The sequence below is a fragment of the Heterodontus francisci genome, unplaced genomic scaffold (assembly GCF_036365525.1).
Source record: "Heterodontus francisci isolate sHetFra1 unplaced genomic scaffold, sHetFra1.hap1 HAP1_SCAFFOLD_506, whole genome shotgun sequence".
NCBI classification, from domain to species: Eukaryota; Metazoa; Chordata; class Chondrichthyes; order Heterodontiformes; family Heterodontidae; genus Heterodontus; species Heterodontus francisci.
Genome location: NW_027140876.1, coordinates 189,843 through 215,524, shown reverse-complemented (window position 1 = coordinate 215,524; position 25,682 = coordinate 189,843). Strand labels below are relative to the sequence as shown.

Genomic DNA, 25,682 nt, shown 5'->3' with positions numbered 1-25,682 from the left:
TATCCACCTTTCAGTCCCCAATACCATGTATCTACTGGACAATTCCAGTACTCAGGGGCTCCCTCCACCTGTGACTGCAATATCCCTCTAGATGGTCACTCACCTCCCTCTTTCTACTCAGCCCATTCTGTTCCCTCTTGCTGTGTGAGCTGCAGGTTCTTGCACGAGATCAGGTCAGAGATGATATTTTAAAGTATTTTGTGAACCCACCTGGATCCATTCTCATTCTTCTTGAAGATGTTGGATCTTCTCCCCTATTTGGACCTTCAGCCATGGTGGTGACAGGTGTTCCCAGACTCTGATTCTCTCTAATGAAGGTAATATTAACAGGAGGGTCGGATAGAAATACTAAAAAAAAGAGAATTTTGGTTAAACATGATATCAGTCCCTCCTCCCCATCAATACAACAGCTGTTATCTCTGGGATCGAGCATCAGGTGTGACCCAGACAGCTGCCCAGTCAGTCTCGCTGAGCTCCATCACCCTGTTCCAGATGGACACCCATCACTGAGACTCTGCACTAGAAGTGGGGGAGACAGTGGTGTAATGATAATGTCACTGAACTAGTAATACAGCAGCTGGTGGAATTTAATTCAATAAATTAATAAAAATCTGGAATCGAAAGCTTGTCTCAGTAATGGTGCCATGAAATTATCAGTTGTTGTAAAAATCCATCTGGTTCACAAATGTCCTTTAGGGAAGGAAATCTGCCATCTTTACCTGGTCTGGTTTACATGTGACTCCAGACCCAATGCAATGTGGTTAACTCTAAAGTGCCCTCTGAAATGGTCCAGCGAGCCACTCAGTTGTCAGAGGCAATTCGGGATGGGCAACAAATGCTGGCTTTGCTTGTGATGCCCACATCCCATCAAAGAATTTTAAAAAGTGCCCATTCGTTAGAGTGCCGTGCAGGTCAAAAACTGACTTATTTCTGAGGCAGTGAATGTTCTGCAGGGAAATGTGGAGCAGGTGACCATTACTGTATTAAATGATCCACCAATCTGCTTTACACAGTCTGGCAGTATTACAACATTTTTATTCATGGGTCTGTGTTTAATATTTTGGATGTATTAAGTATTGATAATAAATTCTGCTACTTTATGAATATATCTATCCACATACACAATATATATCTGCGTGCAATCATGGAAAATTAGAATGATTACAGCACAGGAGGAGACCATTTGGCCCATTGTGTCCGTGCCAGCTTTCTGAAAGAGCAATTCACCTCATCCCCTGCCTTTTCCACGTAGTCAGCAATATTTTTCTCTTCAGATAATTGTTTATTTTAAAAGCCATGACTGAATCTGCCTCCACCTCACTCTCAGGAAGTACATTCCAGATCCTAACACTACATAGTAAAGTTTTTCCTCATGTCACCGCTGCTTCTTTTGCCTATCAGTTTAAATCAGTTCCTTCTGGTTCTTGATCCTTCCGTTAACAGGAACAGTTTCTCTCCAGTTACTCTGTCCAGACGCCTCATGATTTTGAACACCTCTATCAAATCTCCTCTTAATCTTCTCTTCTCCAAGCAGAACATAACCAGCTTCTCCAATCTATCCACGTAACTGACGTTCATCATCCCTGGAACCATTCTCATGAAGCTTCTCTGCACCCTCTCTAATGCCTTCACATATTTCCTGAAGTGTGGTTCCCAGAACTGGATACAATTCTCCAGTTGAGGCCAAACCAGTGTTTTATACTGGATTACCATAACTTGCTTGCTTTTGTACTCAATGTCTCTACTTATAAAGTCCAGGTACCTGTAAGTTTTTAACAGCTTTCTCAACCTGCCCTCCCACCTTCAATCATTTGTATACATACACCCCCAGGCACCTCTGCTCCTGCACCCTATTTAGAAATGTACCCTTTATTTTATATTGCCTCTCCTCGTCCTTCCTACCAAAATGTATCACTTCACACTTCTCTGCATTAAATTTCATCTTCCACTTGTCCACACATTCCACCATCCTGTCTCTGTCCTTGTGAAGTTTATCACGATCTTCCTCACAGTTCACAATACTTCCAAGTTTTGTGTCATGTGCAAATTTTGAAATAGTGCCCTGTACTCCCAAGTCAAGGTCATTGATAGATATCAGGAAAAATAGGGATCCGAACACAGGTCCCTCGGGAATCCCACTGTCTACCTTCCTCCAGTCTGAGAAACCAACACTCAGCCTATTTCATAGCCATGCTACTCTCCCTCGTTTTCCATGGGCTCTAACTCTGCCGACAAGCCTGTTGTGTGGCTCTTTATCAAATGCCTTTTGGAGGTCCAGGTACTTCACATGACCCACATTATTCTCATCAATGCACTGTTAACTCATCAAAAAACTCCAGCAATAAGTTAAGCACAATGTGCCCTTAATAAATCTGTGCTGGCTTTCCGTATTAATCTACATTTGTCTAAAGACAGGTCCTTCCTGTCTACTCTATCTTGGCCCCTTATAATTTTATACACCTCAATTCAGTCAGCCCTCAGCCTCCTCGGTTCTAAGAAAAACAACTTTTAGCCGAACCAATCTTTTCTCACAGCTGCAACTTTACAAGATTATGACAGATTTGAATAAGGTCGACAAAGAAAAGCTGTTCCCATTAGTTGATGGTATGAGGACGAGGGGCCACAGATTTAAGATTTTGGGGAAGAGATGTGGAGGGGGGGAGGGGGAATGTGAGGAAGAATTTTCTTCACAGCAAGTGTCAATGACCTGCAACTCGCTGCCTAGAAGGACAGTGGAAGTGGAGATGATCAATGATTTAGAAGCTCTCCGAGTCTCATTCTCACCATTTCCTGCCTGACCCTGTAACCTTTGTGTACTGTCTACAGGACCAGTGTTTCTCAGAGTAAATGGGACTTTCTCTTACCTTTCTCCCCAGTTGATCTATGACAGCTCTTTGAATGGGAAGGGTTCTCTCTGGTTGGTGCTCTCACAATCCTGTGCTGGTTCACCTGCTGTTGTTCCTCAGTCTACAATCCCTGGTTACTGTGAGCTGTGGACCTTTCTCATCACTCCATCATTCACCAGGAGATCTAATTATAGCAGGGAAGAAAATGAGAAGGATGCAGGCAGTGTGAGGTAATGTAATGTTAAATTTTCTCCGAACCCATCAGAGTGAAATTCAAGGGATGAATATTTCGGTTTGATTTTTTTCCTTTCCACAGATCCCCGGTAAGTCCGCCTAGGCTACAGGAAAACAACCAGTGTTAACGGCAGAAATGTGACCTTTTTCTTGGCACCGTGGACAAACTGACACAACATCAGAAACATCTCTGGATTGCTGAGGTAACAGAGGGACCAATAGCTGCCGGGATCTTCCACATGTTCAGGATCAGGGCCACGTGTATCTGGTGAATCTAGTCCCTTTCTCAGATCACCAGCTCACCCACCTGGAATTCCTGCAAAACTTCACAATTTAACATGGAAATGTGGCATTTTCCCTCTGTGTTTGAGGCAAACGCCTGATCTCACTCGGTCCACCCACCCTGGGTTACACACTGTCTGATCTCACTGGGTCCATCCTCCCCGGGTTACACACTGTCTGATCTCACTGGGTCCATCCTCCCCGGGTTACACACTGTCTGATCTCACTGGGTCCATCCTCCCCGGGTTACACACTGTCTGATCTCACTGGGTCCATCCTCCCCGGGTTACACACTGTCTGATCTCACTGGGTCCATCCTCCCCCGGATTACACACTGTCTGATCTCACTGGGTCCATCCTCCCCGGGTTACACACTGTCTGATCTCACTGGGTCCATCCTCCCCGGGTTACACACTGTCTGATCTCACTGGGTCCATCCTCCCCGGGTTACACACTGTCTGATCTCACTGGGTCCATCCTCCCCGGGTTACACACTGTCTGATCTCACTGGGTCCACCCACCCTGGGTTACACACTGTCTGATCTCACTGGGTCCATCCTCCCCGGACTACACACTGTCTGATCTCACTGGGTCCATCCTCCCCGGGTTACACACTGTCTGATCTCACAGGGTCCATCCTCCCCGGGTTACACACTGTCTGATCTCACTGGGTTCATCCTCCCCGGGTTACACACTGTCTGATCACACTGGGTCCATCCTCCCCGGGTTACACACTGTCTGATCTCACTGGGTCCATCCTCCCCGGGTTACACACTGTCTGATCTCACTGGGTCCATCCTCCCCGGGTTACACACTGTCTGATCACACTGGGTCCATCCTCCCCAGGTTACACACTTTCCGATCCCACTGGGTCCATCCTGCCCGTGTTATTCACTGTCTGATCACACTGGGTCCATCCTTCCCTGGTTACACACTGTCTGATCTCACTGGGTCCATCCTTCCCTGGTTACACACTGTCTGATCTCACTGGGTCCATCCTCTCTGGGTTATTCACTGTCTGATCTCACTGGGTTCATCCTCCCCGGGTTACACACTGTCTGATCACACTCGATCCATCCTCCCCAGGTTACACACTGTCTGATCACACTGGGTCCATCCTCCCCGGGTTACACACCGTCTGATCACACTGGGTCCATCCTCCCCGGGTTACACACCGTCTGATCACACTGGGTCCATCCTCCCCGGGTTACACACTGTCTGATCTCACTGGGTCCATCCTCCCCGGGTTACACACTGTCTGATCTCACTGGGTCCATCCTCCCCGGGTTCCACACTGTCTGATCTCACTGGGTCCATCCTCCCCGGGTTACACACTGTCTGATCACACTGGGTCCATCCTCCCCGGGTTACACACTGTCTGATCACACTGGGTCCATCCTCCCCGGGTTACACACCGTCTGATCACACTGGGTCCATTGTTGGCTCTGCTGAAAACCAGACTTCTGTAATTTCCGTATTGGAAAAGGAGATTTAGCTGTTTATGTTTACTTCCAGTTAAATTTTACAGATTTTCTGAAAGCAGACAGGCTCTAAGAAAGGAAACCAGCAGTTACCACCTCAGAGCAGGTTGTAAGGAAGATAACCAGTGGTGGCGGCCTCATTGGAGGGAGTGAGAGAGCTAGAAGCTGCTCTCAGATACCTGATGGAGTGAAAGGCTGTGGAGCCCTGAACCTGTTTTGAAAGTTGAAGTTTGCAGAGCAGTAAAAGCCCGAAAGGATCACCAGGAATCACCTATTCACAGAAGTCCAGTTCGGAAGAGTGATTGAAGCGGAAATTGATATTGAAGAGGTCTGAGTGATCCAACCCTTTGCAGCTGGGAGGAGTTTGAGACATTTAACAACAAATATTTTGCCATCAAAGAGGAATGTGTAATGTCTAAGTGGGGGAGCGTTCTCAAAGGGTGTCTTGTTGGGCTGGAGGAGGAAGGAGATCATGAATGGAGTTAACCAGAAGGATGAAAACTTGTTGTATAACGATTAATACAAAAGCAAAATAGTGCAGATGCTGGAAATCTGAAATAAAATCAGAAAGTGCTGGAAATGCTCAGCAGGTCAGGCAGCATTTCTGAAGAGAAAATCAGAGTTAATGTTTCAGCTCTGTGACACCTTTGTTTTTCTCTCCACAGATGCTGCCTGACCTGCTGAGTATTTCCAGTATTTTCCATTTTTGTATATAAAGATTATTGATGGGACCTCCTACCTGTTAGTAATTTAGGCAGTTAATTATTTTAAGCTTGATCATCAGGATCCTCCTATCTGTGTGAAAGACGGTTTTCAGCCCTGAACCACTTGGCATCTAAAACATTCCCGAAGTTTGTTTCTCTCTGGAGTCTGTTTCTATTCAGTCAGTTTGACAAATGATCTCATTAACATGAACTTATTTCAGTAAAAACACAAGTCCCTGCTCCATTCTCAGCTCATTCACATCCATTCCTAACTGTCTGAAACTGACAAACTGACATTGCTGTGTTAAACAATAATTCATTGTAATAATGATTCGGGAATAAGTTCTCTCTCGGAAGTTACTCCTATTCTGTGACTGGATTGTGTTCATTCCGGCCTCAAGTAACTATAGGCTGATTTTCCAGGTGCTTGGCAGAGAGGGATAATTTGCCAGTGCAAATGTGTTAATAGTTTACTGAGCTGAACTTTGTGTTTGGTCTGAACTTCTGATCCCGCCTTTGATCAGTTAAATTAAAATGTACCGGGTAAGGAACAGTTCAGTGAGTCAAAAAGATCAAAGAAAATACCAAGTTGGAAGGACAAGGTTCCCAATGCTGTCTGTCTGAACTGTGAATGACAACAGTCGGAAGGAGGTGCCTCTGGACCAGAATGGGGTAAATCCTCAGTTATTTTTTCCTGCTTTCTGATTCACAATCGCTCTTCAAATGTGCCTGTGGGTAGACTGCTGGAACCCAGGAGGGTTTAACCCTGATATCCCTGGTTTAAAATGAGAATGAGAACGGGCAGAGACTGCTTGAGTTGTGTACCTATCATAACCTCTGCATCACCAACTCGTTCTTTCACACTAAACCCTGTCACCAGGTTTCATGGAGGCACCCAAGATCACGTCGTTGGCACCAGCTAGACCTCATTGTCACAAGGCGAGCCGCCTTAAACAGTGTTCAAATCACACGCAGCTTCCACAGTGCGGACTGCGACACCGACCACTCCCTGGTGTGCAGCAAGGTTAGACTCAGACCAAAGAAGTTGCATCATTCCAAGCAGAAGGGCCACCCGCGCATCAACACGAGCAGAATTTCTCACCCACAGCTGTTACAAAAATTTCTAAATTCACTTGTAACAGCCCTTCAAAACACTCCCACAGGGGATGCTGAGACCAAGTGGGCCCACATCAGAGACGCCATCTATGAGTCAGCTTTGACCACCTACGGCAAAAGTGCGAAGAGAAATGCAGACTGGTTTCAATCTCATAATGAAGAGCTGGAACCTGTCATAGCCGCTAAGCGCATTGCACTTTTGAACTACAAGAAAGCCCCCAGCGATTTAACATCCGCAGCACTTAAAGCAGCCAGAAGTACTGCACAAAGAACAGCTAGGCGTTGCGCAAACGACTACTGGCAACACCTATGCAGCCATATTCAGCTGGCCTCAGACACCGGAAACATCAGAGGAATGTATGATGGCATGAAGAGAGCTCTTGGGCCAACCATCAAGAAGATCACCCCCCTCAAATCTAAATCGGGGGACATAATCACTGACCAACGCAAACAGATGGACCGCTGGGTTGAGCACTACCTAGAACTGTACTCCAGGGAGAATGCTGTCACTGAGACTGCCCTCAATGCAGCCCAGCCTCTACCAGTCATGGATGAGCTGGACATACAGCCAACCAAATCGGAACTCAGTGATGCCATTGATTCCCTAGCCAGCGGAAAAGCCCCTGGGAAGGACAGCATTACCCCTGAAATAATCAAGAGTGCCAAGCCTGCTATACTCTCAGCACTACATGAACTGCTATGCCTGTGCTGGGACGAGGGAGCAGTACCCCAGGACATGCGCGATGCCAACATCATCACCCTCTATAAAAACAAAGGTGACCGCGGTGACTGCAACAACTACCGTGGAATCTCCCTGCTCAGCATAGTGGGGAAAGTCTTTGCTCGAGTCGCTCTGAACAGGCTCCAGAAGCTGGCCGAGCGCGTCTACCCTGAGGCACAGTGTGGCTTTCGTGCAGAGAGATCGACTATTGACATGCTGTTCTCCCTTCGTCAGATACAGGAGAAATGCCGTGAACAACAGATGCCCCTCTACATTGCTTTCATTGATCTCACCAAAGCCTTTGACCTCGTCAGCAGACGTGGTCTCTTCAGACTACTAGAAAAGATCGGATGTCCACCAAAGCTACTAAGTATCATCACCTCATTCCATGACAATATGAAAGGCACAATTCAACATGGTGGCTCCTCATCAGAGCCCTTTCCTATCCTGAGTGGTGTGAAACAGGGCTGTGTTCTCGCACCCACACTTTTTGGGATTTTCTTCTCCCTGCTGCTTTCACATGCGTTCAAATCCTCTGAAGAAGGAATTTTCCTCCACACAAGATCAGGGGGCAGGTTGTTCAACCTTGCCCGTCTAAGAGCGAAGTCCAAAGTACGGAAAGTCCTCATCAGAGAACTCCTCTTTGCTGACGATGCTGCTTTAACATCTCACACTGAAGAATGCCTGCAGAGTCTCATCGACAGGTTTGCGTCTGCCTGCAATGAATTTGGCCTAACCATCAGCCTCAAGAAAATGAACATCATGGGGCAGGATGTCAGAAATGCTCCATCCATCAATATTGGCGACCACGCTCTGGAAGTGGTTCAAGAGTTCACCTACCTAGGCTCAACTATCACCAGTAACCTGTCTCTAGATGCAGAAATCAACAAGCGCATGGGTAAGGCTTCCACTGCTATGTTCAGACTGGCCAAGAGAGTGTGGGAAAATGGCGCACTGACACGGAACACAAAAGTCTGAGTGTATCAGGCCTGTGTCCTCAGTACCTTGCTCTACGGCAGCGAGGCCTGGACAACGTATGCCAGCCAAGAGCGACGTCTCAATTCATTCCATCTTCGCTGCCTCCGCAGAATACTTGGCATCAGGTGGCAGGACTATATCTCCAACACAGAAGTCCTTGAAGCGGCCAACATCCCCAGCTTATACACACTACTGAGTCAGCGGCGCTTGAGATGGCTTGGCCATGTGAGCCGCATGGAAGATGGCAGGATCCCCAAAGACACATTGTACAGCGAGCTCGCCACTGGTATCAGACCCACCGGCCGTCCATGTCTCCGTTATAAAGACGTCTGCAAACGCGACATGAAATCGTGTGACATTGATCACAAGTCGTGGGAGTCAGTTGCCAGCATTCGCCAGAGCTGGCGGGCAGCCATAAAGACAGGGCTAAATTGTGGCAAGTCGAAGAGACTTAGTAGTTGGCAGGAAAAAAGACAGAGGCGCAAGGGGAGAGCCAACTGTGCAACAGCCCCAACAAACAAATTTCTCTGCAGCACCTGTGGAAGAGCCTGTCACTCCAGAATTGGCCTTTATAGCCACTCCAGGCGCTGCTTCACAAACCACTGACCACCTCCAGGCGCGTATCCATTGTCTCTCGAGATAAGGAGGCCCAAAAGAAGAAAATGTACTGCTTCAGTCACAGTGTGAGCCCACAGCTGCAGAGTAACTGCACCCCCGGCAGCCGGGCAACACAACAGGTTTTAGAGAGGAAGAAACAAGAGAGAAATGAAAGAGTAAAGACACAAATGAGGCTTTGCTGCTACATGACCCTCACCTTGATGAAGCAGGGAGTTTATATCTCTTTATTTACATGTGGATGTTGCAAGCTCTATCCTAGTTATACTGAAATAACCAATCAGGCAGAAATTCCTTGTTTGATTTCAACAAATTACAAGTTGGGAATTTGATCTGATCCTTATTCTGTGAGACTCAGAGCTCCAGCCTCTGTGTGAAAGATGCTTCCTGCCCTCAGGATGGATTTCGACTCAACTATTCCTCATTTGCTTCAGAACAGGGAAATGCCTTTCGAGTGAAACCGAATCCAACCAGTTTGACAACTTGTGGCCAATTCAGCTGTGAACAACTTCAGTTATAATTTATTTTATCTCTTCTTCCAGGGAAATGCAATGCAACAGACAAATGGTGAGAAATGAATTGTTACATTTCCATCTGGGAGCTTGTTTGCTAAAATTCCTGTTGAATTCCTGAGGTTTGTGGTTTAAGCCAGGGTCAGTGTCTTGTCTGTGAGCTGAGGGAAAGGCTGTTTCTGTACACGAGCACATTAACCATTTAACTGCTGAATTAAACAATCCCTGAACATAAGAACAGAAGAAATAGGAGCAGGAGTAGGAGTAGGTCATTTGACCCCTGGAGCCTGTCTCGCCAATCAGTAAGATCAGAGCTGATCTGATTGTGACATTAACTTCACTTTCCTGCTGGTCATCCATAACTCTCGACTCACTTGTAGATCAAAGATCAGTCGAACTCAGCCATGAATATATTCAATGACCCAGCTTCCACTACTCTCTGGAACAGAGAATTCTGAAGATGAACAACCCACTGAGAGAAGAAATTGCTCCTCATCTCCGTCTTAAATGGGAAACCCCTTAATTTTAAACTGTGCCCCCTGGTTCTAGATTCCCTCACGATGGGAAACATCTGAAATCTAAAATACACACAAAATTCACTCATGCCTGCGTGCTTTGAGACAGAAACTGATCTCACTTCACAATCCATTGCTCGGCCTTATGCTGGATAATTGTTCCCCGTGGTCAGACTCTGCCAATCTCATTCTCACCATTTCCTGCCTCACCCTGTAACCTTTGTGTACTGTCTACAGGACCAGTGTTTCTCACAGTAAATGGGACTTTCTCTTACCTTTCTCCCCAGTTGATCTATGACAGCTCTTTGAATGGGAAGGGTTCTCTCTGGTTGGTGCTCTCACAATCCTGTGCTGGTTCACCTGCTGTTGTTCCTCAGTCTACAATCCCTGTTTACTTCCAGCTGTGGACCTTTCTCATCACTCCATCATTCACCAGGAGATCTAATTATGGCAGGGCAGAAAATTAGAATAACATCGCTTCCTTCAAGATTAATGTAATGTTCATTTGTTCCCTAATGTATAATAACAAAAGTAACAAACTTAAATACAATAAATATTACATTGAATAAACAGCCTCAAGTAGCTGTGCTCCAACAATCCAGGTCTCTGTAAAGCCGCAGCCACATGTGAGAAATTAATTCTTCAGTCCCAGGTTCAAGAAGATCGTGAATTCCACACGTCCCGATAGTCAGTCCCTGGGTAGAGCCAGCTCATTCCCCTGTCTCAATTTTCAGGTCCCAGTTAGTAACAGTTCATTCCCCATATCTCAAGGTTCAGTCCCCAGTTAGTAACAGTTCATTCCCCATGTCTCAAGGTTCAGTCCTCAGTTAGTAACAGTTCATTCCCCATGTCTCAAGGTTCAGTCCCCAGTTAGTAACAGTTCATTCCCCATGTCTCAAGGTTCAGTCCCCAGTTAGTAACAGTTCATTCCCCATGACTCAAGGTTCAGTCCCCAGTTAGTAACAGTTCATTCCCCATGACTCAAGGTTCAGTCCCCAGTTAGTAACAGTTCATTCCCCATGTCTCAATTTTCAGGTCCCAGTTAGTAACAGTTCATTCCCCATATCTCAAGGTTCAGTCCCCAGTTAGTAACAGTTCATTCCCCATGTCTCAAGGTTCAGTCCCCAGTTAGTAACAGTTCATTCCCCATATCTCAAGGTTCAGTCCCCAGTTAGTAACAGTTCATTCCCCATGTCTCAAGGTTCAGTCCCCAGTTAGTAACAGTTCATTCTCCATATCTCAAGGTTCAGTCTCCAGCTAGTAACAGTTCATTCCCCATGTCTCAAGGTTCAGTCCCCAGTTAGTAACAGTTCATTCCCCATATCTCAAGGTTCAGTCCCCAGTTAGTAACAGTTCATTCCCCATGTCTCAAGGTTCAGTCCCCAGTTAGTAACAGTTCATTCTCCATATCTCAAGGTTCAGTCTCCAGCTAGTAACAGTTCATTCCCCATGTCTCAAGGTTCAGTCCCCAGTTAGTAACAGTTCATTCCCCATATCTCAAGGTTCAGTCCCCAGTTAGTAACAGTTCATTCTCCATATCTCAAGGTTCAGTCTCCAGTTAGTAACAGTTCATTCCCCATGTCTAAAGGTTCAGTCCCCAGTTAGTAACAGTTCATTCCCCATATCTCAAGGTTCAGTCCCCAGTTAGTAACAGTTCATTCCCCATATCTCAAGGTTCAGTCCCCAGTTAGTAACAGTTCATTCTCCATATCTCAAGGTTCAGTCTCCAGCTAGTAACAGTTCATTCCCCATGTCTAAAGGTTCAGGTCCCAGTTAGTAACAGTTCATTCCCCATATCTCAAGGTTCAGTCCCCAGTTAGTAACAGTTCATTCTCCATATCTCAAGGTTCAGTCCCCAGTTAGTAACAGTTCATTCTCCATATCTCAAGGTTCAGTCTCCAGTTAGTAACAGTTCATTCTCCATGACTCAAGGTTCAGTCCCCAGTTAGTAACAGTACATTCTCCATGTCTCAAGGTTCAGTCCCCAGTTAGAAACAGTTCATTCCCCATGTCTCAAGGTTCTGTCCCCAGTTAGTAACAGTTCATTCTCCATATCTCAAGGTTCAGTCTCCAGCTAGTAACAGTTCATTCTCCATGACTCAAGGTTCAGTCCCCAGTTAGTAACAGTTCATTCTCCATATCTCAAGGTTCAGTCCCCAGTTAGTAACAGTTCATTCTCCATATCTCAAGGTTCAGTCCCCAGTTAGTAACAGTTCATTCCCCATGTCTCAAGGTTCTGTCCCCAGTTAGTAACAGTTCATTCCCCATGTCTCAAGGTTCAGTCCCCAGTTAGAAACAGTTCATTCCCCATGACTAAAGGTTCAGTCCCCAGTTAGTAACAGTTCATTCCACATGACTCAAGGTTCAGTCTCCAGTTAGTAACAGTTCATTCTCCATGTCTCAAGGTTCTGTCCCCAGTTAGTAACAGTTCATTCTCCATATCTCAAGGTTCTGTCCCCAGTTAGTAACAGTTCATTCCCCATGTCTCAAGGTTCTGTCCCCAGTTAGTAACAGTTCATTCTCCATATCTCAAGGTTCTGTCCCCAGTTAGTAACAGTTCATTCCCCATGTCTAAAGGTTCAGTCCCCAGTTAGTAACAGTTCATTCCCCATGTCTCAAGGTTCAGTCCCCAGTTAGTAACAGTTCATTCCCCATGACTCAAGGTTCAGTCCCCAGTTAGTAACAGTTCATTCTCCATATCTCAAGGTTCAGTCCCCAGTTAGTAACAGTTCATTCCCCATGACTCAAGGTTCAGTCCCCAGTTAGTAACAGTTCATTCCCCATGTCTCAAGGTTCAGTCCCCAGTTAGTAACAGTTCATTCCCCATGTCTCAAGGTTCAGTCCCCAGTTAGTAACAGTTCATTCTCCATATCTCAAGGTTCAGTCCCCAGTTAGTAACAGTTCATTCCCCATGTCTCAAGGTTTTGTCCCCAGTTAGTAACAGTTCATTCCCCATGACTCAAGGTTCAGTCTCCAGTTAGTAACAGTTCATTCCCCATGTCTCAAGGTTCAGTCCCCAGTTAGTAACAGTTCAGTCCCCATGTCTCAAGGTTCAGTCCCCAGTTAGTAACAGTTCATTCCCCATGTCTAAAGGTTCAGTCCCCAGTTAGTAACAGTTCATTCCCCATGTCTCAAGGTTCAGTCCCCAGTTAGTAACAGTTCATTCCCCATGACTCAAGGTTCAGTCCCCAGTTAGTAACAGTTCATTCTCCATATCTCAAGGTTCAGTCTCCAGTTAGTAACAGTTCATTCCCCATGTCTAAAGGTTCAGTCCCCAGTTAGTAACAGTTCATTCCCCATATCTCAAGGTTCAGTCCCCAGTTAGTAACAGTTCATTCCCCATATCTCAAGGTTCAGTCCCCAGTTAGTAACAGTTCATTCTCCATATCTCAAGGTTCAGTCTCCAGCTAGTAACAGTTCATTCCCCATGTCTAAAGGTTCAGGTCCCAGTTAGTAACAGTTCATTCCCCATATCTCAAGGTTCAGTCCCCAGTTAGTAACAGTTCATTCTCCATATCTCAAGGTTCAGTCCCCAGTTAGTAACAGTTCATTCTCCATATCTCAAGGTTCAGTCTCCAGTTAGTAACAGTTCATTCTCCATGACTCAAGGTTCAGTCCCCAGTTAGTAACAGTTCATTCTCCATGTCTCAAGGTTCAGTCCCCAGTTAGAAACAGTTCATTCCCCATGTCTCAAGGTTCTGTCCCCAGTTAGTAACAGTTCATTCTCCATATCTCAAGGTTCAGTCTCCAGCTAGTAACAGTTCATTCTCCATGACTCAAGGTTCAGTCCCCAGTTAGTAACAGTTCATTCTCCATATCTCAAGGTTCAGTCCCCAGTTAGTAACAGTTCATTCTCCATATCTCAAGGTTCAGTCCCCAGTTAGTAACAGTTCATTCCCCATGTCTCAAGGTTCTGTCCCCAGTTAGTAACAGTTCATTCCCCATGTCTCAAGGTTCAGTCCCCAGTTAGAAACAGTTCATTCCCCATGACTAAAGGTTCAGTCCCCAGTTAGTAACAGTTCATTCCACATGACTCAAGGTTCAGTCTCCAGTTAGTAACAGTTCATTCTCCATGTCTCAAGGTTCTGTCCCCAGTTAGTAACAGTTCATTCTCCATATCTCAAGGTTCTGTCCCCAGTTAGTAACAGTTCATTCCCCATGTCTCAAGGTTCTGTCCCCAGTTAGTAACAGTTCATTCTCCATATCTCAAGGTTCTGTCCCCAGTTAGTAACAGTTCATTCCCCATGTCTAAAGGTTCAGTCCCCAGTTAGTAACAGTTCATTCCCCATGTCTCAAGGTTCAGTCCCCAGTTAGTAACAGTTCATTCCCCATGACTCAAGGTTCAGTCCCCAGTTAGTAACAGTTCATTCTCCATATCTCAAGGTTCAGTCCCCAGTTAGTAACAGTTCATTCCCCATGACTCAAGGTTCAGTCCCCAGTTAGTAACAGTTCATTCCCCATGTCTCAAGGTTCAGTCCCCAGTTAGTAACAGTTCATTCCCCATGTCTCAAGGTTCAGTCCCCAGTTAGTAACAGTTCATTCTCCATATCTCAAGGTTCAGTCCCCAGTTAGTAACAGTTCATTCCCCATGTCTCAAGGTTTTGTCCCCAGTTAGTAACAGTTCATTCCCCATGACTCAAGGTTCAGTCTCCAGTTAGTAACAGTTCATTCCCCATGTCTCAAGGTTCAGTCCCCAGTTAGTAACAGTTCAGTCCCCATGTCTCAAGGTTCAGTCCCCAGTTAGTAACAGTTCATTCCCCATGTCTAAAGGTTCAGTCCCCAGTTAGTAACAGTTCATTCCCCATGTCTCAAGGTTCAGTCCCCAGTTAGTAACAGTTCATTCCCCATGACTCAAGGTTCAGTCCCCAGTTAGTAACAGTTCATTCTCCATATCTCAAGGTTCAGTCCCCAGTTAGTAACAGTTCATTCCCCATGACTCAAGGTTCAGTCCCCAGTTAGTAACAGTTCATTCCCCATGTCTCAAGGTTCAGTCCCCAGTTAGTAACAGTTCATTCCCCATGTCTCAAGGTTCAGTCCCCAGTTAGTAACAGTTCATTCCCCATGTCTCAAGGTTCAGTCCCCAGTTAGTAACAGTTCATTCCCCATGTCTCAAGGTTCTGTCCCCAGTTAGTAACAGTTCATTCCCCATGTCTCAAGGTTCAGTCCCCAGTTAGTAACAGTTCATTCCCCATGACTCAAGGTTCAGTCTCCAGTTAGTAACAGTTCATTCCCCATGACTCAAGGTTCAGTCCCCAGTTAGTAACAGTTCATTCCCCATGTCTCAAGGTTCTGTCCCCAGTTAGTAACAGTTCATTCCCCATGTCTCAAGGTTCAGTCCCCAGTTAGTAACAGTTCATTCCCCATGTCTCAAGGTTCTGTCCCCAGTTAGTAACAGTTCATTCCCCATGACTCAAGGTTCAGTCCCCAGTTAGTAACAGTTCATTCCCCATGTCTCAAGGTTCTGTCCCCAGTTAGTAACAGTTCATTCCCCATGACTCAAGGTTCAGTCCCCAGTTAGTAACAGTTCATTCCCCATGTCTCAAGGTTCTGTCCTCAGTTAGTAACAGTTCATTCCCCATGTCTCAAGGTTCAGTCCCCAGTTAGTAACAGTTCATTCCCCATGTCTCAAGGTTCTGTCCCCAGTTAGTAACAGTTCATTCTCCATGACTCAAGGTTCAGTCCCCAGTTAGTAACAGTTCATTCCCCATGTCTCAAGGTTCTGTCCCCAGTTAGTAACAGTTCATTCTCCATGTCTCAAGGTTCTGTCCCCAGTTAGTAACAGTTCATTCCCCATGTCTCAAGGTTCAGTCCCCAGTTAGTAACAGTTCATTCCCCATGACTCAAGGTTCAGTCCCCAGTTAGTAACAGTTCATTCCCCATGACTCAAGGTTCTGTCCCCAGTTAGTAACAGTTCATTCCCCATGTCTCAAGGTTCTGTCCCCAGTTAGTAACAGTTCATTCCCCATGTCTCAAGGTTCAGTCCCCAGTTAGTGACAGTTCATTCCCCATGTCTCAAGGTTCAGTCCCCAGTTAGTAACAGTTCATTCCCCATGTCTCAAGGTTCAGTCCCCAGTTAGTAACAGTTCATTCCCCATGACTCAAGGTTCAGTCTCCAGTTAGTAACAGTTCATTCCCCATGACTCAAGGTTCAGTCCCCAGTTAGTAACAGTTCATTCCCCATGTCTCAAGGTTCAGTCCCCAGTTAGTAACAGTTCATTCCCCATGACTCAAGGTTCAGTCCCCAGTTAGTAACAGTTCATTCCCCATGTCTCAATCTTCAGTCCCCAGTTAGTAACAGTTCATTCCCCATGACTCAAGGTTCAGTCCCCAGTTAGTAACAGTTCATTCCTCATGACTCAAGGTTCAGTCCCCAGTTAGTAACAGTTCATTCCCCATGACTCAAGGTTCAGTCTCCAGTTAGTAACAGTTCATTCCCCATGTCTCAAGGTTCAGTCCCCAGTTAGTAACAGTTCATTCCCCATGACTCAAGGTTCAGTCTCCAGTTAGTAACAGTTCATTCTCCATATCTCAAGGTTCAGTCCCCAGTTAGTAACAGTTCATTCCCCATATCTCAAGGTTCAGTCCCCAGTTAGTAACAGTTCATTCCCCATATCTCAAGGTTCAGTCCCCAGTTAGTAACAGTTCATTCCCCATATCTCAAGGTTCAGTCCCCAGTTAGTAACAGTTCATTCTCCATATCTCAAGGTTCAGTCTCCAGCTAGTAACAGTTCATTCCCCATGTCTAAAGGTTCAGGTCCCAGTTAGTAACAGTTCATTCCCCATATCTCAAGGTTCAGTCCCCAGTTAGTAACAGTTCATTCTCCATATCTCAAGGTTCAGTCCCCAGTTAGTAACAGTTCATTCTCCATATCTCAAGGTTCAGTCTCCAGTTAGTAACAGTTCATTCTCCATGACTCAAGGTTCAGTCCCCAGTTAGTAACAGTTCATTCTCCATGTCTCAAGGTTCAGTCCCCAGTTAGAAACAGTTCATTCCCCATGTCTCAAGGTTCTGTCCCCAGTTAGCAACAGTTCATTCTCCATATCTCAAGGTTCAGTCTCCAGCTAGTAACAGTTCATTCTCCATGACTCAAGGTTCAGTCCCCAGTTAGTAACAGTTCATTCTCCATATCTCAAGGTTCAGTCCCCAGTTAGTAACAGTTCATTCTCCATATCTCAAGGTTCAGTCCCCAGTTAGTAACAGTTCATTCCCCATGTCTCAAGGTTCTGTCCCCAGTTAGTAGCAGTTCATTCCCCATGTCTCAAGGTTCAGTCCCCAGTTAGAAACAGTTCATTCCCCATGACTAAAGGTTCAGTCCCCAGTTAGTAACAGTTCATTCCACATGACTCAAGGTTCAGTCTCCAGTTAGTAACAGTTCATTCTCCATGTCTCAAGGTTCTGTCCCCAGTTAGTAACAGTTCATTCTCCATATCTCAAGGTTCTGTCCCCAGTTAGTAACAGTTCATTCCCCATGTCTCAAGGTTCTGTCCCCAGTTAGTAACAGTTCATTCTCCATATCTCAAGGTTCTGTCCCCAGTTAGTAACAGTTCATTCCCCATGTCTAAAGGTTCAGTCCCCAGTTAGTAACAGTTCATTCCCCATGTCTCAAGGTTCAGTCCCCAGTTAGTAACAGTTCATTCCCCATGACTCAAGGTTCAGTCCCCAGTTAGTAACAGTTCATTCTCCATATCTCAAGGTTCAGTCCCCAGTTAGTAACAGTTCATTCCCCATGACTCAAGGTTCAGTCCCCAGTTAGTAACAGTTCATTCCCCATGTCTCAAGGTTCAGTACCCAGTTAGTAACAGTTCATTCCCCATGTCTCAAGGTTCAGTCCCCAGTTAGTAACAGTTCATTCTCCATATCTCAAGGTTCAGTCCCCAGTTAGTAACAGTTCATTCCCCATGTCTCAAGGTTTTGTCCCCAGTTAGTAACAGTTCATTCCCCATGACTCAAGGTTCAGTCCCCAGTTGGTAACAGTTCATTCCCCATGTCTCAAGGTTCAGTCCCCAGTTAGTAACAGTTCAGTCCCCATGTCTCAAGGTTCAGTCCCCAGTTAGTAACAGTTCATTCTCCATATCTCAAGGTTCAGTCCCCAGTTAGTAACAGTTCATTCTCCATATCTCAAGGTTCAGTCCCCAGTTAGTAACAGTTCATTCCCCATGTCTCAAGGTTCTGTCCCCAGTTAGTAGCAGTTCATTCCCCATGTCTCAAGGTTCAGTCCCCAGTTAGAAACAGTTCATTCCCCATGACTAAAGGTTCAGTCCCCAGTTAGTAACAGTTCATTCCACATGACTCAAGGTTCAGTCTCCAGTTAGTAACAGTTCATTCTCCATGTCTCAAGGTTCTGTCCCCAGTTAGTAACAGTTCATTCTCCATATCTCAAGGTTCTGTCCCCAGTTAGTAACAGTTCATTCCCCATGTCTCAAGGTTCTGTCCCCAGTTAGTAACAGTTCATTCTCCATATCTCAAGGTTCTGTCCCCAGTTAGTAACAGTTCATTCCCCATGTCTAAAGGTTCAGTCCCCAGTTAGTAACAGTTCATTCCCCATGTCTCAAGGTTCAGTCCCCAGTTAGTAACAGTTCATTCCCCATGACTCAAGGTTCAGTCCCCAGTTAGTAACAGTTCATTCTCCATATCTCAAGGTTCAGTCCCCAGTTAGTAACAGTTCATTCCCCATGACTCAAGGTTCAGTCCCCAGTTAGTAACAGTTCATTCCCCATGTCTCAAGGTTCAGTACCCAGTTAGTAACAGTTCATTCCCCATGTCTCAAGGTTCAGTCCCCAGTTAGTAACAGTTCATTCTCCATATCTCAAGGTTCAGTCCCCAGTTAGTAACAGTTCATTCCCCATGTCTCAAGGTTTTGTCCCCAGTTAGTAACAGTTCATTCCCCATGACTCAAGGTTCAGTCCCCAGTTGGTAACAGTTCATTCCCCATGTCTCAAGGTTCAGTCCCCAGTTAGTAACAGTTCAGTCCCCATGTCTCAAGGTTCAGTCCCCAGTTAGTAACAGTTCATTCCCCATGTCTAAAGGTTCAGTCCCCAGTTAGTAGCAGTTCATTCCCCATGTCTCAAGGTTCAGTCCCCAGTTAGTAACAGTTCATTCCCCATGACTCAAGGTTCAGTCCCCAGTTAGTAACAGTTCATTCTCCATATCTCAAGGTTCAGTCCCCAGTTAGTAACAGTTCATTCCCCATGACTCAAGGTTCAGTCCCCAGTTAGTAACAGTTCATTCCCCATGTCTCAAGGTTCAGTCCCCAGTTAGTAACAGTTCATTCCCCATGTCTCAAGGTTCAGTCCCCAGTTAGTAACAGTTCATTCCCCATGTCTCAAGGTTCAGTCCCCAGTTAGTAACAGTTCATTCCCCATGTCTCAAGGTTCTGTCCCCAGTTAGTAACAGTTCATTCCCCATGTCTCAAGGTTCAGTCCCCAGTTAGTAACAGTTCATTCCCCATGACTCAAGGTTCAGTCTCCAGTTAGTAACAGTTCATTCCCCATGACTCAAGGTTCAGTCCCCAGTTAGTAACAGTTCATTCCCCATGTCTCAAGGTTCTGTCCCCAGTTAGTAACAGTTCATTCCCCATGTCTCAAGGTTCAGTCCCCAGTTAGTAACAGTTCATTCCCCATGTCTCAAGGTTCTGTCCCCAGTTAGTAACAGTTCATTCCCCATGACTCAAGGTTCAGTCCCCAGTTAGTAACAGTTCATTCCCCATGTCTCAAGGTTCTGTCCCCAGTTAGTAACAGTTCATTCCCCATGACTCAAGGTTCAGTCCCCAGTTAGTAACAGTTCATTCCCCATGTCTCAAGGTTCTGTCCCCAGTTAGTAACAGTTCATTCCCCATGTCTCAAGGTTCAGTCCCCAGTTAGTAACAGTTCATTCCCCATGTCTCAAGGTTCTGTCCCCAGTTAGTAACAGTTCATTCCCCATGACTCAAGGTTCAGTCCCCAGTTAGTAACAGTTCATTCCCCATGTCTCAAGGTTCTGTCCCCAGTTAGTAACAGTTCATTCTCCATGTCTCAAGGTTCTGTCCCCAGTTAGTAACAGTTCATTCCCCATGTCTCAAGGTTCAGTCCCCAGTTAGTAACAGTTCATTCCCCATGACTCAAGGTTCAGTCCCCAGTTAGTAACAGTTCATTCCCCATGACTCAAGGTTCTGTCCCCAGTTAGTAACAGTTCATTCCCCATGTCTCAAGGTTCTGTCCCCAGTTAGTAACAGTTCATTCCCCATGTCTCAAGGTTCAGTCCCCAGTTAGTGACAGTTCATTCCCCATGTCTCAAGGTTCAGTCCCCAGTTAGTAACAGTTCATTCACCATGTCTCAAGGTTCAGTCCCCAGTTAGTAACAGTTCATTCCCCATGACTCAAGGTTCAGTCTCCAGTTAGTAACAGTTCATTCCCCATGACTCAAGGTTCAGTCCCCAGTTAGTAACAGTTCATTCCCCATGTCTCAAGGTTCAGTCCCCAGTTAGTAACAGTTCATTCCCCATGACTCAAGGTTCAGTCCCCAGTTAGTAACAGTTCATTCCCCATGTCTCAATCTTCAGTCCCCAGTTAGTAACAGTTCATTCCCCATGACTCAAGGTTCAGTCCCCAGTTAGTAACAGTTCATTCCTCATGACTCAAGGTTCAGTCCCCAGTTAGTAACAGTTCATTCCCCATGACTCAAGGTTCAGTCTCCAGTTAGTAACAGTTCATTCCCCATGTCTCAAGGTTCAGTCCCCAGTTAGTAACAGTTCATTCCCCATGACTCAAGGTTCAGTCTCCAGTTAGTAACAGTTCATTCCCCATGTCTCAAGGTTCAGTCCCCAGTTAGTAACAGTTCATTCCCCATGTCTCAAGGTTCAGTCTCCAGTTAGTAACAGTTCATTCTCCATATCTCAAGGTTCAGTCTCCAGTTAGTAACAGTTCATTCTCCACATCTCAAGGTTCAGTCTCCAGTTAGTAACAGTTCATTCTCCATATCTCAAGGTTCAGTCTCCAGTTAGTAACAGTTCATTCTCCACATCTCAAGGTTCTGTCCCCAGTTAGTAACAGTTCATTCTCCATATCTCAAGGTTCAGTCCCCAGTTAGTAACAGTTCATTCTCCATATCTCAAGGTTCAGTCCCCAGTTAGTAACAGTTCATTCCCCATGTCTCAAGGTTCAGTCCCCAGTTAGTAACAGTTCATTCCACATGTGCCTATCTTCAGTCCCCAGTTAGTAACAGTTCATTCCCCATGTCTCAAGGTTCTGTCCCCAGTTAGTAACAGTTCATTCCCCATGACTCAAGGTTCTGTCCCCAGTTAGTAACGGTTCATTCCCCATGTCTCAAGGTTCTGTCCCCAGTTAGTAACAGTTCATTCCCCATGACTCAAGGTTCTGTCCCCAGTTAGTAACAGTTCATTCCCCATGACTCAAGGTTCAGTCCCCAGTTACTAACAGTTCATTCCCCATGTCTCAAGGTTCTGTCCCCAGTTAGTAACGGTTCATTCCCCATGTCTCAAGGTTCTGTCCCCAGTTAGTAACAGTTCATTCCCCATGTCTCAAGGTTCTGTCCCCAGTTAGTAACAGTTCATTCCCCATGTCTCAAGGTTCTGTCCCCAGTTAGTAACAGTTCATTCCCCATGACTCAAGGTTCAGTCCCCAGTTACTAACAGTTCATTCCCCATGTCTCAAGGTTCTGTCCCCAGTTAGTAACAGTTCATTCCACATGTCTCAAGGTTCAGTCCCCAGTTAGTAACAGTTCATTCCCCATGTCTCAAGGTTCAGTCCCCAGTTAGTAACAGTTCATTCCCCATGTCTCAAGGTTCAGTCCCCAGTTAGTAACAGTTCATTCCCCATGTCTCAAGGTTCAGTCCCCAGTTAGTAACAGTTCATTCCCCATGTCTCAAGGTTCTGTCCCCAGTTAGTAACAGTTCATTCCCCATGTCTCAAGGTTCAGTCCCCAGTTAGTAACAGTTCATTCCCCATGTCTCAAGGTTCAGTCCCCAGTTAGTAACAGTTCATTCCCCATGTCTCAAGGTTCAGTCCCCAGTTAGTAACAGTTCATTCCCCATGTCTCAAGGTTCTGTCCCCAGTTAGTAACAGTTCATTCCACATGTCTCAAGGTTCAGTCCCCAGTTAGTAACAGTTCATTCTCCATGTCTCAAGGTTCAGTCCCCAGTTAGAAACAGTTCATTCCCCATGTCTCAAGGTTCTGTCCCCAGTTAGCAACAGTTCATTCTCCATATCTCAAGGTTCAGTCTCCAGCTAGTAACAGTTCATTCTCCATGACTCAAGGTTCAGTCCCCAGTTAGTAACAGTTCATTCTCCATATCTCAAGGTTCAGTCCCCAGTTAGTAACAGTTCATTCTCCATATCTCAAGGTTCAGTCCCCAGTTAGTAACAGTTCATTCCCCATGTCTCAAGGTTCTGTCCCCAGTTAGTAACAGTTCATTCCCCATGTCTCAAGGTTCAGTCCCCAGTTAGAAACAGTTCATTCCCCATGACTAAAGGTTCAGTCCCCAGTTAGTAACAGTTCATTCCACATGACTCAAGGTTCAGTCTCCAGTTAGTAACAGTTCATTCTCCATGTCTCAAGGTTCTGTCCCCAGTTAGTAACAGTTCATTCTCCATATCTCAAGGTTCTGTCCCCAGTTAGTAACAGTTCATTCCCCATGTCTCAAGGTTCTGTCCCCAGTTAGTAACAGTTCATTCTCCATATCTCAAGGTTCTGTCCCCAGTTAGTAACAGTTCATTCCCCATGTCTAAAGGTTCAGTCCCCAGTTAGTAACAGTTCATTCCCCATGTCTCAAGGTTCAGTCCCCAGTTAGTAACAGTTCATTCCCCATGACTCAAGGTTCAGTCCCCAGTTAGTAACAGTTCATTCTCCATATCTCAAGGTTCAGTCCCCAGTTAGTAACAGTTCATTCCCCATGACTCAAGGTTCAGTCCCCAGTTAGTAACAGTTCATTCCCCATGTCTCAAGGTTCAGTCCCCAGTTAGTAACAGTTCATTCCCCATGTCTCAAGGTTCAGTCCCCAGTTAGTAACAGTTCATTCTCCATATCTCAAGGTTCAGTCCCCAGTTAGTAACAGTTCATTCCCCATGTCTCAAGGTTTTGTCCCCAGTTAGTAACAGTTCATTCCCCATGACTCAAGGTTCAGTCCCCAGTTGGTAACAGTTCATTCCCCATGTCTCAAGGTTCAGTCCCCAGTTAGTAACAGTTCAGTCCCCATGTCTCAAGGTTCAGTCCCCAGTTAGTAACAGTTCATTCCCCATGTCTAAAGGTTCAGTCCCCAGTTAGTAACAGTTCATTCCCCATGTCTCAAGGTTCAGTCCCCAGTTAGTAACAGTTCATTCCCCATGACTCAAGGTTCAGTCCCCAGTTAGTAACAGTTCATTCTCCATATCTCAAGGTTCAGTCCCCAGTTAGTAACAGTTCATTCCCCATGACTCAAGGTTCAGTCCCCAGTTAGTAACAGTTCATTCCCCATGTCTCAAGGTTCAGTCCCCAGTTAGTAACAGTTCATTCCCCATGTCTCAAGGTTCAGTCCCCAGTTAGTAACAGTTCATTCCCCATGTCTCAAGGTTCAGTCCCCAGTTAGTAACAGTTCATTCCCCATGTCTCAAGGTTCTGTCCCCAGTTAGTAACAGTTCATTCCCCATGTCTCAAGGTTCAGTCCCCAGTTAGTAACAGTTCATTCCCCATGACTCAAGGTTCAGTCTCCAGTTAGTAACAGTTCATTCCCCATGACTCAAGGTTCAGTCCCCAGTTAGTAACAGTTCATTCCCCATGTCTCAAGGTTCTGTCCCCAGTTAGTAACAGTTCATTCCCCATGTCTCAAGGTTCAGTCCCCAGTTAGTAACAGTTCATTCCCCATGTCTCAAGGTTCTGTCCCCAGTTAGTAACAGTTCATTCCCCATGACTCAAGGTTCAGTCCCCAGTTAGTAACAGTTCATTCCCCATGTCTCAAGGTTCTGTCCCCAGTTAGTAACAGTTCATTCCCCATGACTCAAGGTTCAGTCCCCAGTTAGTAACAGTTCATTCCCCATGTCTCAAGGTTCTGTCCCCAGTTAGTAACAGTTCATTCCCCATGTCTCAAGGTTCAGTCCCCAGTTAGTAACAGTTCATTCCCCATGTCTCAAGGTTCTGTCCCCAGTTAGTAACAGTTCATTCCCCATGACTCAAGGTTCAGTCCCCAGTTAGTAACAGTTCATTCCCCATGTCTCAAGGTTCTGTCCCCAGTTAGTAACAGTTCATTCTCCATGTCTCAAGGTTCTGTCCCCAGTTAGTAACAGTTCATTCCCCATGTCTCAAGGTTCAGTCCCCAGTTAGTAACAGTTCATTCCCCATGACTCAAGGTTCAGTCCCCAGTTAGTAACAGTTCATTCCCCATGACTCAAGGTTCTGTCCCCAGTTAGTAACAGTTCATTCCCCATGTCTCAAGGTTCTGTCCCCAGTTAGTAACAGTTCATTCCCCATGTCTCAAGGTTCAGTCCCCAGTTAGTGACAGTTCATTCCCCATGTCTCAAGGTTCAGTCCCCAGTTAGTAACAGTTCATTCACCATGTCTCAAGGTTCAGTCCCCAGTTAGTAACAGTTCATTCCCCATGACTCAAGGTTCAGTCTCCAGTTAGTAACAGTTCATTGCCCATGACTCAAGGTTCAGTCCCCAGTTAGTAACAGTTCATTCCCCATGTCTCAAGGTTCAGTCCCCAGTTAGTAACAGTTCATTCCCCATGACTCAAGGTTCAGTCCCCAGTTAGTAACAGTTCATTCCCCATGTCTCAATCTTCAGTCCCCAGTTAGTAACAGTTCATTCCCCATGACTCAAGGTTCAGTCCCCAGTTAGTAACAGTTCATTCCTCATGACTCAAGGTTCAGTCCCCAGTTAGTAACAGTTCATTCCCCATGACTCAAGGTTCAGTCTCCAGTTAGTAACAGTTCATTCCCCATGTCTCAAGGTTCAGTCCCCAGTTAGTAACAGTTCATTCCCCATGACTCAAGGTTCAGTCTCCAGTTAGTAACAGTTCATTCCCCATGTCTCAAGGTTCAGTCCCCAGTTAGTAACAGTTCATTCCCCATGTCTCAAGGTTCAGTCTCCAGTTAGTAACAGTTCATTCTCCATATCTCAAGGTTCAGTCTCCAGTTAGTAACAGTTCATTCTCCACATCTCAAGGTTCAGTCTCCAGTTAGTAACAGTTCATTCTCCATATCTCAAGGTTCAGTCTCCAGTTAGTAACAGTTCATTCTCCACATCTCAAGGTTCTGTCCCCAGTTAGTAACAGTTCATTCTCCATATCTCAAGGTTCAGTCCCCAGTTAGTAACAGTTCATTCTCCATATCTCAAGGTTCAGTCCCCAGTTAGTAACAGTTCATTCCCCATGTCTCAAGGTTCAGTCCCCAGTTAGTAACAGTTCATTCCACATGTGCCTATCTTCAGTCCCCAGTTAGTAACAGTTCATTCCCCATGTCTCAAGGTTCTGTCCCCAGTTAGTAACAGTTCATTCCCCATGACTCAAGGTTCTGTCCCCAGTTAGTAACGGTTCATTCCCCATGTCTCAAGGTTCTGTCCCCAGTTAGTAACAGTTCATTCCCCATGACTCAAGGTTCTGTCCCCAGTTAGTAACAGTTCATTCCCCATGACTCAAGGTTCAGTCCCCAGTTACTAACAGTTCATTCCCCATGTCTCAAGGTTCTGTCCCCAGTTAGTAACGGTTCATT

General features: G+C 45.7%; 1 protein-coding gene across 6 annotated transcripts in view; it reads right to left on the bottom strand.

Moving 5' to 3' along the window:
* LOC137361309 (NACHT, LRR and PYD domains-containing protein 3-like) overlaps positions 1 to 25,682 on the bottom strand; it is a 145,907-nt gene that overhangs the window by 92,994 nt on the left and 27,231 nt on the right. For all 6 annotated transcript variants that reach the window (XM_068026193.1, XM_068026194.1, XM_068026197.1 and 3 more), the window contains exons 4-6: positions 10,280 to 10,445; positions 2,865 to 3,030; positions 211 to 348 (exon numbers count right to left, since the gene is read on the bottom strand). In XM_068026193.1, coding sequence (XP_067882294.1) covers positions 211 to 274 — 64 coding nt within the window. In that variant the 5' untranslated portion in view covers positions 275 to 348; positions 2,865 to 3,030; positions 10,280 to 10,445. The remainder of the gene's footprint in view (positions 1 to 210; positions 349 to 2,864; positions 3,031 to 10,279; positions 10,446 to 25,682) is intronic.